Raw genomic sequence first — 12500 nt, forward strand, 5'->3', positions numbered from 1 at the left:
CCCTCCGCCCACCGAGACGACGACGGACATCTGCCGCTTTGACCGCACCCCCAAGATGGACGCCCCCAACCTGGTCCAGAGGAAGGCCATTTCCGGTAGGCCCCGCCCACTTCCTGCGGAAGCCCCGCCTCTTCCTCTACAAGCCCCGCCTCCAACCAGAAATTCCTAGATTTGTACTTCCTCTGGAAGCCACGCCCCTTCCTCTGGAAGCCACGCCCCAACCAGAAATTCCTAGATTTGTACTTCCTCTGGAAGCCCCACCCACTTCCTCTAGAAGCCCCGCCTCCAACCCAGAAATTCCTAGATTTCTCCTTCCTATGGAAGCTCCACCCACTTCCTCTGGAAGCCCCGCCTCCAACCAGAAACTCCTAGATTTCTCCTTCCTATGGAAGCCCCACCCCTTCCTCTAGAAGCCCCGCCTCCAACCAGATATTCCTAGATTTCTCCTTCCTATGGAAGGCCCCACCCACTTCCTCTGGAAGCCCCGCCTCCAACCAGAAATTCCTAGGTTCCTCTGGAAGCCCCGCCTCCAACCAGAAATTCCTAGGTTCCTCCTTACCAGGAAGCCCCGCCCACTTCCTCTGGAAGCCCCGCCTCCAACCAGAAATTCCTAGATTTCTCCTTCCTATGGAAGCCCCACCCACTTCCTCTGGAAGCCCCGCCCCTTCCCCTAGAAGCCCCGCCCCCAACAAAAAATTCCTAGGTTCCTCCTTACCAGGAAGCCCCACCCACTTCCTCTGGAAGCCCCGCCTCCAACCCAGAAACTCCTAGATTTCTCCTTCCTGGGAAGGCCCTGCCCACTTCCTCCGGAAGCCCCGCCCCCAACCAGAAATTCCTAGATTTCTCCTTCCTGGGATGGCCCCACCCACTTCCTCTGGAAGCCCCACCCCCAACCAGAAATTCCTAGATTTCTCCTTCCCAGGAAGGCCCCACCCACTTCCTCCGGAAGCCCCGCCCCCAAGCAGAAATTCCTAATTTGTACTTCCTCTGGAAGCCCCACCCACTTCCTCTGGAAGCCACGCCCCAACCCAGAAACTCCTAGACTTCTCCTTCCCGGGAAGGCCCCACCCACTTCCTCCGGAAGCCCCGCCCCCAAGCAGAAATTCCTAATTTGTACTTCCTCTGGAAGCCCCACCCACTTCCTCTGGAAGCCACGCCCCAACCCAGAAACTCCTAGACTTCTCCTTCCCGGGAAGGCCCCACCCACTTCCTCCGGAAGCCCTGCCCCTTCCACCAGAAGCCCCGCCTCCAACCCAGAAACTCCTAGATTTCTCCTTCCTGGGATGGCTCCACCCACTTCCTCTGGAAGCCCCGCCTCTTCCTCCAGAAGACCCGCCTCCAACCAGGAAGCTCCACCCTCTTTCGCAAACCGGCTAGACACCCATTTTCAAGATTCCTGGGAATTCTAGTTTCCCTGAATTTCTACCTGGGAATTATAGTTTCCAGCGCGCCCTCAAAACTATGTTTCCCACCCCAATTTCTAGTTTGGGAATTCTAGTTTCCTCCTTCCTGGGAATTCTAGTTTCCTCCTTCACAGGAATTCTAGATTTCGAGGGCGCCCGAACTACTTTCCCCAGGAATTCAAGAGCGCCTGAACTATATTTCCTGGGAATTCTAGTTTCCTTCCTGGGAATTCTAGTTTCCTTCCTAGGAATTCTAGTTTCCTCCTTCCTGGGAATTCTAGTTTCCTCCTTCCTAGGAATTCTAGTTTCCGTCCCTGAATTTCTAGATCTTCCCGGGAATTATAGTTTCCTTCCCTGAATTTCTAATTCCTTCCTGGGAATTCTAGTTTTCCCTTCCTGGGAATTCTAGTTTCCTCCCCTGAATTGCTAGATTTCTTCCTGGGAATTCTAGTTTTTCCTCCCTGGGAATTCTAGTTTCCTCCCCTGAATTTCTAGATTCCTTCCTGGGAATTCTAGTTTCCTCCTTCCTGGGAATTCTAGTTTCCTTCCCTGAATTTCTAGTTTCCTCCCTGGGAATTCTAATTTCCTCCCCTGAATTTCTAGATTTTCCCCTGGGAATTATAGTTTCTCTTTCCTGGGAATTATAGTTTCCTCCCCTGAATTTCTAAATCTTCCTGGGAATTCTAGTTTCCTCCTTCCTGGGATTTCTACTTTGGGAATTCTAGTTTCCTCCTCCCTGGGAGTTCTAGTTTCCTCCCGCCGGGCGCCAACCCGGCACCCTCCAAACTACGTTTCCCGCCCGCAGGCTACACCGGCTACATCCCGCGCTTCCCCTGGATCATGGGAGAAAACTACACCGCCGGGGTCAAGGACGCCATGGACGAGTTCGACCGCAACCAGGTGCGCGCGCTACAACTCCCGGAGCCTCCATGCTACAACTCCCAGACCTGGCGCCAGGCGTTTCCTTCTACCTGCGGGGAGGGACCCGGGTTCAAAAGATCCCATGGGGAATTCAAGGCCCGGATCCAGGGTCAAGTGGCGCCACAACTCCCAAAGCCGCCACGCTATAATTCCCAGAGCTGGCGCCGGGTGTTGATTTCTAGCTGCGGGGAGGGACCCGGGTTCAAGAGATCCTCTCTGGATTTGAAAGCCCGGGTCCGGGTTTAGGTTGGAGGACCTGGCGCTGGCGCACGCTACAACTCCCAGGGACGCTCTTGTGCTACAACTCCCAGAGCTGGCGCCAGCCAGCCTTTTCTAAAGGTCCCAACCCAGACTTCAAATCCCGGATCCGGGTTCAAACTAGACGCTCCAACACCGCGCTACAACTCCCAGGGCTGCCACATACTACAACTCCCAGAGCTGGCGCCACCCCTTGCTTTCTACCTGCAGGGAGGAACCCGGGTTCAAAACATCCCTACCCAGATTTCAAACCCCAGAACCAGGTTCAAGCTAAATGCACCACCACCATCGCGCGCTACAACTCCCAGGGCTGCCACATACTACAACTCCCAAACCTGGCGCCACTCATCGCTTTCTACATGGAAGGAGGGACACGGGTTCTAAAGATCCCAACCCAGACTTCAAATCCCGGATCCGGGTTCAAGCTAAATGCACCACCACCATTGTGCGCTACAACTCCCAGGACTGCCACATACTACAACTCCCAAACCTGGCGCCACTCATCGCTTTCTACATGGAAGGAGGGACACGGGTTCTAAAGATCCCAACCCAGACTTCAAATCCCGGATCCGGGTTCAAACTAGACGCCCCAACACCGCGCTACAACTCCCAGGGCTGCCACATACTACAACTCCCAGAGCTGGCGCCACCCCTTCCTTTCTCCCTGCAGGGAGGAACCCGGGTTCAAAAGATCCCTTTGGGATTTCAAGGCCTGGATTCTGAGTCAGGCTAGATAACCAGCCCCATGCGCTACAACTCCCAGACCTGGCGCCCCCCATCGATTTCTACCTGCAGGGAGAGACACGGGTTCAAAAGCTCCCTTCTCCTCCTCCCGGGATTTGAAAGCCTGGATCCGGAACCAGTCTAGGCGACCCGCCAGTGCGCGCGCTACAACTCCCAAACATGGCGCCACCCATAGATTTCTACCTGCCCTACGGGGGGGCGAACTGGGTTCAAAAGATCCCTTCCTCTCCCCCTGGGATTCAAACCCCGGATCTGGTTTCAAGCTAGGTAACCCACCAGCGCATGCGCTACGACTCCCAGGACCGCCATGCGCTACAACTCCCGTCGCCATGCGCTACAACTCCCTATCCCTAGGGATCCCCACCCAGGTTTCTAGCTAGGTAACCCACCAGCGCATGCGCTACCACTCCCAGGACCGCCATGCACTACAACTCCCGGCACCATGCGCTACGACTCCCGGCGCCATGCGCTACAACTCCCTATCCCTAGGGATCCCCACCCAGATTTCAAGCTAGGTAACCCACCAGCGCATGCGCTACGACTCCCAGGACCGCCATGCGCTACAACTCCCGGCGCCATGCGCTACAACTCCCTATCCCTAGGGATCCACACCCAGATTTCAAGCTAGATAACCCACCAGCGCATGCGCTACGACTCCCAGGACCGCCATGCGCCACAACTCCCGGCGCCATGCGCTACAACTCCCTATCCCTAGGGATCCACACCCAGATTTCTAGCTAGGTAACCCACCAGCGCATGCGCTACCACTCCCAGGACCGCCATGCGCTACAACTCCCGGCGCCATGCGCTACAACTCCCTATCCCTAGGGATCCCCACCCTGATTTCTAGCTAGGTAACCCACCAGCGCGCGCGCTACAACTCCCAGGACCGCCATGCGCTACAACTCCCAGCGCCATGCGCTACAACTCCCTATCCCTAGGGATCCCCACCCAGATTTCTAGCTAGGTAACCCACCAGCGCGCGCGCTACAACTCCCAGGACCGCCATGCGCTACAACTCCCGGCGCCATGCGCTACAACTCCCTATCCCTAGGGATCCCCACCCTGATTTCAAGCTAGGTAACCCACCAGCGCATGCGCTACGACTCCCAGGACCGCCATGCGCTACAACTCCCGGCGCCTTGCGCTACAACTCCCTATCCCTAGGGATCCCCACCCAGATTTCTAGCTAGGTAACCCACCAGCGCATGCGCTACGACTCCCAGGACCGCCATGCGCCACAACTCCCGGCGCCATGCGCTACAACTCCCTATCCCTAGGGATCCACACCCAGATTTCTAGCTAGGTAACCCACCAGCGCATGCGCTACGCCTCCCAGGACCGCCATGCGCTACAACTCCCGGCGCCATGCGCTACAACTCCCTATCCCTAGGGATCCCCACCCAGATTTCTAGCTAGGTAACCCACCAGCGCGCGCGCTACCACTCCCAGGACCGCCATGCGCTACGACTCCCGGCGCCATGCGCTACAACTCCCTATCCCTAGGGATCCCCACCCTGATTTCTAGCTAGGTAACCCACCAGCGCGCGCGCTACAACTCCCAGGACCGCCATGCGCTACAACTCCCAGCGCCATGCGCTACAACTCCCTATCCCTAGGGATCCCCACCCAGATTTCTAGCTAGGTAACCCACCAGCGTGCGCGCTACAACTCCCAGGACCGCCATGCGCTACAACTCCCAGCGCCATGCGCTACAACTCCCTATCCCTAGGGATCCCCACCCAGATTTCTAGCTAGGTAACCCACCAGCGCATGCGCTACCACTCCCAGGACCGCCATGCGCTACAACTCCCGGCGCCATGCGCTACAACTCCCTATCCCTAGGGATCCACACCCAGATTTCAAGCTAGATAACCCACCAGCGCATGCGCTACGACTCCCAGGACCGCCATGCGCCACAACTCCCGGCGCCATGCGCTACAACTCCCTATCCCTAGGGATCCACACCCAGATTTCTAGCTAGGTAACCCACCAGCGCATGCGCTACCACTCCCAGGACCGCCATGCGCTACAACTCCCGGCGCCATGCGCTACAACTCCCTATCCCTAGGGATCCCCACCCAGATTTCAAGCTAGGTAACCCACCAGCGCATGTGCTACGACTCCCAGGACCGCCATGCGCTACAACTCCCGGCGCCATGCGCTACAACTCCCGGCGCCATGCGCTACAACTCCCTATCCCTAGGGATCCCCACCCAGGTTTCAAGCTAGGTAACCCACCAGCGCATGCGCTACCACTCCCAGGACCGCCATGCGCTACAACTCCCGGCGCCATGCGCTACAACTCCCGGCGCCATGCGCTACAACTCCCTATCCCTAGGGATCCCCACCCAGGTTTCAAGCTAGGTAACCCACCAGCGCATGCGCTACAACTCCCAGGACCGCCATGCGCTACAACTCCCAGCGCCATGCGCTACAACTCCCTATCCCTAGGGATCCCCACCCAGATTTCAAGCTAGGTAACCCACCAGCGCATGTGCTACGACTCCCAGGACCGCCATGCGCTACAACTCCCGGCGCCATGCGCTACAACTCCCGGCGCCATGCGCTACAACTCCCTATCCCTAGGGATCCCCACCCAGGTTTCAAGCTAGGTAACCCACCAGCGCATGCGCTACCACTCCCAGGACCGCCATGCGCTACAACTCCCGGCGCCATGCGCTACAACTCCCGGCGCCATGCGCTACAACTCCCTATCCCTAGGGATCCCCACCCAGGTTTCAAGCTAGGTAACCCACCAGCGCATGCGCTACAACTCCCAGGACCGCCATGCGCTACAACTCCCAGCGCCATGCGCTACAACTCCCTATCCCTAGGGATCCCCACCCAGATTTCTAGCTAGGTAACCCACCAGCGCGCGCGCTACAACTCCCAGGACCGCCATGCGCTACAACTCCCAGCGCCATGCGCTACAACTCCCTATCCCTAGGGATCCCCACCCAGATTTCAAGCTAGGTAACCCACCAGCGCATGTGCTACGACTCCCAGGACCGCCATGCGCTACAACTCCCGGCGCCATGCGCTACAACTCCCGGCGCCATGCGCTACAACTCCCTATCCCTAGGGATCCCCACCCAGGTTTCAAGCTAGGTAACCCACCAGCGCATGCGCTACCACTCCCAGGACCGCCATGCGCTACAACTCCCGGCGCCATGCGCTACAACTCCCGGCGCCATGCGCTACAACTCCCTATCCCTAGGGATCCCCACCCAGGTTTCAAGCTAGGTAACCCACCAGCGCATGCGCTACCACTCCCAGGACCGCCATGCGCTACAACTCCCGGCGCCATGCGCTACAACTCCCTATCCCTAGGGATCCCCACCCTGATTTCAAGCTAGGTAACCCGTCAGCGCATGCGCTACCACTCCCAGGACCGCCATGCGCTACAACTCCCGGCGCCATGCGCTACAACTCCCTATCCCTAGGGATCCCCACCCTGGTTTCAAGCTAGGTAACCCACCAGCGCATGCGCTACCACTCCCAGGACCGCCATGCGCTACAACTCCCGGCGCCATGCGCTACAACTCCCTATCCCTAGGGATCCCCACCCTGATTTCAAGCTAGGTAACCCGCCAGCGCATGCGCTACGACTCCCAGGACCGCCATGCGCCACAACTCCCGGCGCCATGCGCTACAACTCCCTATCCCTAGGGATCCCCACCCTGATTTCAAGCTAGGTAACCCACCAGCGCATGCGCTACCACTCCCAGGACCGCCATGCGCTACAACTCCCGGCGCCATGCGCTACAACTCCCGGCGCCATGCGCTACAACTCCCTATCCCTAGGGATCCCCACCCTGATTTCAAGCTAGGTAACCCGCCAGCGCATGCGCTACGACTCCCAGGACCGCCATGCGCCACAACTCCCGGCGCCATGCGCTACAACTCCCTATCCCTAGGGATCCCCACCCTGATTTCAAGCTAGGTAACCCACCAGCGCATGCGCTACCACTCCCAGGACCGCCATGCGCTACAACTCCCGGCGCCATGCGCTACAACTCCCGGCGCCATGCGCTACAACTCCCTATCCCTAGGGATCCCCACCCTGATTTCAAGCTAGGTAACCCGCCAGCGCATGCGCTACCACTCCCAGGACCGCCATGCGCTACAACTCCCGGCGCCATGCGCTACAACTCCCTATCCCTAGGGATCCCCACCCTGATTTCAAGCTAGGTAACCCGCCAGCGCATGCGCTACCACTCCCAGGACCGCCATGCGCTACAACTCCCGGCGCCATGCGCTACAACTCCCTATCCCTAGGGATCCCCACCCTGGTTTCAAGCTAGGTAACCCACCAGCGCATGCGCTACCACTCCCAGGACCGCCATGCGCTACAACTCCCGGCGCCATGCGCTACAACTCCCTATCCCTAGGGATCCCCACCCAGATTTCAAGCTAGATAACCCACCAGCGCATGCGCTACGACTCCCAGGACCGCCATGCGCTACAACTCCCGGCGCCATGCGCTACAACTCCCTATCCCTAGGGATCCCCACCCTGATTTCAAGCTAGGTAACCCGCCAGCGCATGCGCTACCACTCCCAGGACCGCCATGCGCTACAACTCCCGGCGCCATGCGCTACAACTCCCTATCCCTAGGGATCCCCACCCTGATTTCAAGCTAGGTAACCCGCCAGCGCATGCGCTACGACTCCCAGGACCGCCATGCGCCACAACTCCCGGCGCCATGCGCTACAACTCCCTATCCCTAGGGATCCCCACCCTGATTTCAAGCTAGGTAACCCACCAGCGCATGCGCTACCACTCCCAGGACCGCCATGCGCTACAACTCCCGGCGCCATGCGCTACAACTCCCGGCGCCATGCGCTACAACTCCCTATCCCTAGGGATCCCCACCCTGATTTCAAGCTAGGTAACCCGCCAGCGCATGCGCTACGACTCCCAGGACCGCCATGCGCCACAACTCCCGGCGCCATGCGCTACAACTCCCTATCCCTAGGGATCCCCACCCTGATTTCAAGCTAGGTAACCCGCCAGCGCATGCGCTACCACTCCCAGGACCGCCATGCGCTACAACTCCCGGCGCCATGCGCTACAACTCCCTATCCCTAGGGATCCCCACCCTGATTTCAAGCTAGGTAACCCGCCAGCGCATGCGCTACCACTCCCAGGACCGCCATGCGCTACAACTCCCGGCGCCATGCGCTACAACTCCCTATCCCTAGGGATCCCCACCCTGGTTTCAAGCTAGGTAACCCACCAGCGCATGCGCTACCACTCCCAGGACCGCCATGCGCTACAACTCCCGGCGCCATGCGCTACAACTCCCTATCCCTAGGGATCCCCACCCTGATTTCAAGCTAGGTAACCCACCAGCGCATGCGCTACCACTCCCAGGACCGCCATGCGCTACAACTCCCGGCGCCATGCGCTACAACTCCCTATCCCTAGGGATCCCCACCCAGATTTCAAGCTAGATAACCCACCAGCGCATGCGCTACGACTCCCAGGACCGCCATGCGCCACAACTCCCGGCGCCATGCGCTACAACTCCCTATCCCTAGGGATCCCCACCCTGATTTCAAGCTAGGTAACCCACCAGCGCATGCGCTACCACTCCCAGGACCGCCATGCGCTACAACTCCCGGCGCCATGCGCTACAACTCCCGGCGCCATGCGCTACAACTCCCTATCCCTAGGGATCCCCACCCAGGTTTCTAGCTAGGTAACCCACCAGCGCATGCGCTACCACTCCCAGGACCGCCATGCGCTACAACTCCCGGCGCCATGCGCTACAACTCCCGGCGCCATGCGCTACAACTCCCTATCCCTAGGGATCCCCACCCTGATTTCAAGCTAGGTAACCCGCCAGCGCATGCGCTACCACTCCCAGGACCGCCATGCGCTACAACTCCCGGCGCCATGCGCTACAACTCCCTATCCCTAGGGATCCCCACCCTGATTTCAAGCTAGGTAACCCGCCAGCGCATGCGCTACCACTCCCAGGACCGCCATGCGCTACAACTCCCGGCGCCATGCGCTACAACTCCCTATCCCTAGGGATCCCCACCCAGATTTCAAGCTAGATAACCCACCAGCGCATGCGCTACGACTCCCAGGACCGCCATGCGCCACAACTCCCGGCGCCATGCGCTACAACTCCCTATCCCTAGGGATCCCCACCCTGATTTCAAGCTAGGTAACCCACCAGCGCATGCGCTACCACTCCCAGGACCGCCATGCGCTACAACTCCCGGCGCCATGCGCTACAACTCCCGGCGCCATGCGCTACAACTCCCTATCCCTAGGGATCCCCACCCAGGTTTCTAGCTAGGTAACCCACCAGCGCATGCGCTACCACTCCCAGGACCGCCATGCGCTACAACTCCCGGCGCCATGCGCTACAACTCCCGGCGCCATGCGCTACAACTCCCTATCCCTAGGGATCCCCACCCAGATTTCAAGCTAGGTAACCCACCAGCGCATGCGCTACGACTCCCAGGACCGCCATGCGCCACAACTCCCGGCGCCTTGCGCTACAACTCCCGGCGCCTGAACCCGCCTCTTCTCCCCTAGGAAATGCTGAGGAGTCCAATGTACAGTTTCGGGAAGCGGCTGCCCAGCACCTATTGGCCGAACAACCAGATTTACACCAGCGGAGGACTCATGCCTTTCTATACGGGTTTCGTGCCGAGTAAGCCTATTGGGTTTCCCATTGTAATGTGATTTTTGGGGGATTTTTCCACTGGAAAATCAGATAGAAATGTCATTTTTGGGGTCGAAAAATCCCATAGAAATGTCATTTATTCTGGATTTTTCCACTCGAAAATCCCATAGAAATGTCATTTTTGGGGTCGAAAAATCCCATAGAAATGTCATTTTTGGAGTAGAAAAATCCCATAGAAATGTCATTTTGGGGGTATTTTTCCACTGAAAAAATCCTATAGAAATGTCATTTTTGGGGGATTTTCCCACTCCAAAATCCCATAGAAATGTTATTTTTTCCTGTATTTTTCCACTCAAAAATCCCGTTTTCCCCTGTTTTTTTCCATTCGAAAATCCCATTAAAAATGTCATTTATTTCTGTATTTTTCCACTCAAAAATCCCATAGAAATGTCATTTATTTCTCTATTTTTCCACTCGAAAATCCCATAGAAATGTCATTTATTCCCTGGCAAAATCCCATAGAAATGTCCTTTTTTCCACTCAAAAATCCCATAGAAAGGTCATTTTGGGGGGATTTTTCCACTCAAAAATCCCATTTTTTCCTGTTTTTTTCCGCTCGAAAATACCATTGAAAATGTCATTTAATTCTGTATTTTCCCACTCGAAAATCCCATAGAAATGTCATTTATTCCCTGGCAAAATCCCATAGAAATGTCATTTATTTCTGTATTTTCCCACTCCAAAAATCCCATAGAAATGTCATTTATTTGCTGGCAAAATCCCATAGAAATGTCCTTTTTTCCACTCAAAACTCCCACAGAAATGTCATTTTGGGGGGTATTTTTGGAGTAGAAAAATCCCATAGAAATGTCATTTTTGGGGTATTTTTCCACTCGAAAATCCCATTTTCCCTTGTATTTTTCCACTCGAAAATCCCATTTTCCCTTGTATTTTTCCACCCAAAAATCCCATAGAAACGTCATTTTTCTCCTGTATTTTCCCACACTTGAAAATCCCACAGAAATGCCATTTTTCCCTGTATTTTTCCACTGATTTTTCCTGATTTTCCCCGTTTTTCGTGCCCAGTACGTCGGGGTTGGGATGGATGACCCTTGGATCCCAATGGGAAAATCCCATAGAAATGTCATTTTTCTCCTGTATTTTTCCACTCAAAAATCCCATAGAAATGTCATTTTTCTCCTGTATTTTTCCACTCAAAAATCCCATAGAAATGTCATTTTTTTCTGTATTTTTGCACTCGAAAATCCCATTAAAAATGTCATTTATTTCTGTATTTTTGCACTCCAAAATCCCATAGAAATGTCATTTTTTCCCTGGTAAAATCCCATAGAAATGTCATTTATTTCTGAATTTTTCCACCCAAGAATCCCATAGAAATGTCTTTTTTGGGGGTATTTTTGGAGTAGAAAAATCCAATAGAAATGTCATTTTTGGGGTATTTTTCCACTCCGAAAATCCCATAGAAATGTCATTTATTCCCTAGTAAAATCCCATAGAAATGTCATTTATTTCTGTATTTTTCCACTCAAAAATCCCATTTATTTCTTTATTTTCCCACTTGAAAATCCCATTAAAAATGTCATTTATTTCTGTATTTTCCCACTCGAAAATCCCCTAGAAATGTCATTTATTTCTGTATTTTCCCACTCCAAAATCCCATTTATTTCTTTATTTTCCCACTTGAAAATCCCATTAAAAATCCCATTTATTTCTTTATTTTCCCACTCGAAAATCCCCTAGAAATGTCATTTTTTTCTGTATTTTCCCACTCCAAAATCCCATTTTTTGTGTCTTTTTCCACTCGAAAATCCCAGATTTTTCCACTCATAATAATAATAATAGTATTTCTTCCCCTAATAATAATAATAGTATTTCTTCCCCTAACAATAATAATAATAGTATTTCTTCCACTATTAATCATATTTCTTCCACTAATCATATTTCTTCCACTCAAAAATCCCATAGAAATGTAATTTTTGGTATATTTTTCCACCCAAAAATCCCATTTTCCCCTGGATTTTCCCACTCGAAAATCCCATTTTCCCATTTTTTCCCCACTTGAAAATCCCATTAAAAATCGCATTTATTTCTGCATTTTCCCACTCGAAAATCCCATAGAAATGTCAATTTTTCCTGTATTTTCCCACTCCAAAATCCTATAGAAATGTCATTTTTTCCTGTATTTTTCCACTCCAAAATCCCATTTCCCCCTGTATTTTCCCACTCCAAAATCCCATAGACATGTCATTTATTCCCTTGTAAAATCCCATAGAAATGTCATTTATTTCTGTATTTTTGCACTCCAGAATCCCATAGAAATGTCATTTATTCCCTGGCAAAATCCCATAGAAATGTCCTTTTTTCCACTCAAAAATCCCATAGAAATGTCATTTATTCCCTGGCAAAATCCCATAGAAATGTCCTTTTTTCCACTCAAAAATCCCATAGAAATGTCTTTTTGGGGGGGATTTTTCCACTCCAAAATCCCATTTTTTCCTGTTTTT

At 54.2% G+C, this 12500-nt stretch overlaps 1 protein-coding gene across 1 annotated transcript in view; it reads left to right on the forward strand.

The window, feature by feature from the left end:
• The window catches only part of LOC310699099 (ciliary microtubule inner protein 2A-like), a 27659-nt gene that overhangs the window by 13230 nt on the left and 1929 nt on the right, over positions 1 to 12500 (forward strand). Inside the window, exons 4-6 of the mRNA XM_083520716.1 lie at positions 1 to 95; positions 2209 to 2303; positions 9885 to 10002. The exon at positions 1 to 95 is cut by the window's left edge and continues 23 nt beyond it. Of these exons, the coding sequence (XP_083376842.1) occupies positions 1 to 95; positions 2209 to 2303; positions 9885 to 10002 (308 nt within the window). The remainder of the gene's footprint in view (positions 96 to 2208; positions 2304 to 9884; positions 10003 to 12500) is intronic.

The sequence above is a fragment of the Podarcis liolepis genome, assembly GCF_965112155.1.
Source record: "Podarcis liolepis genome assembly, contig: HAP1_SCAFFOLD_104, whole genome shotgun sequence".
Taxonomy (NCBI): domain Eukaryota; kingdom Metazoa; phylum Chordata; class Lepidosauria; order Squamata; family Lacertidae; genus Podarcis; species Podarcis liolepis.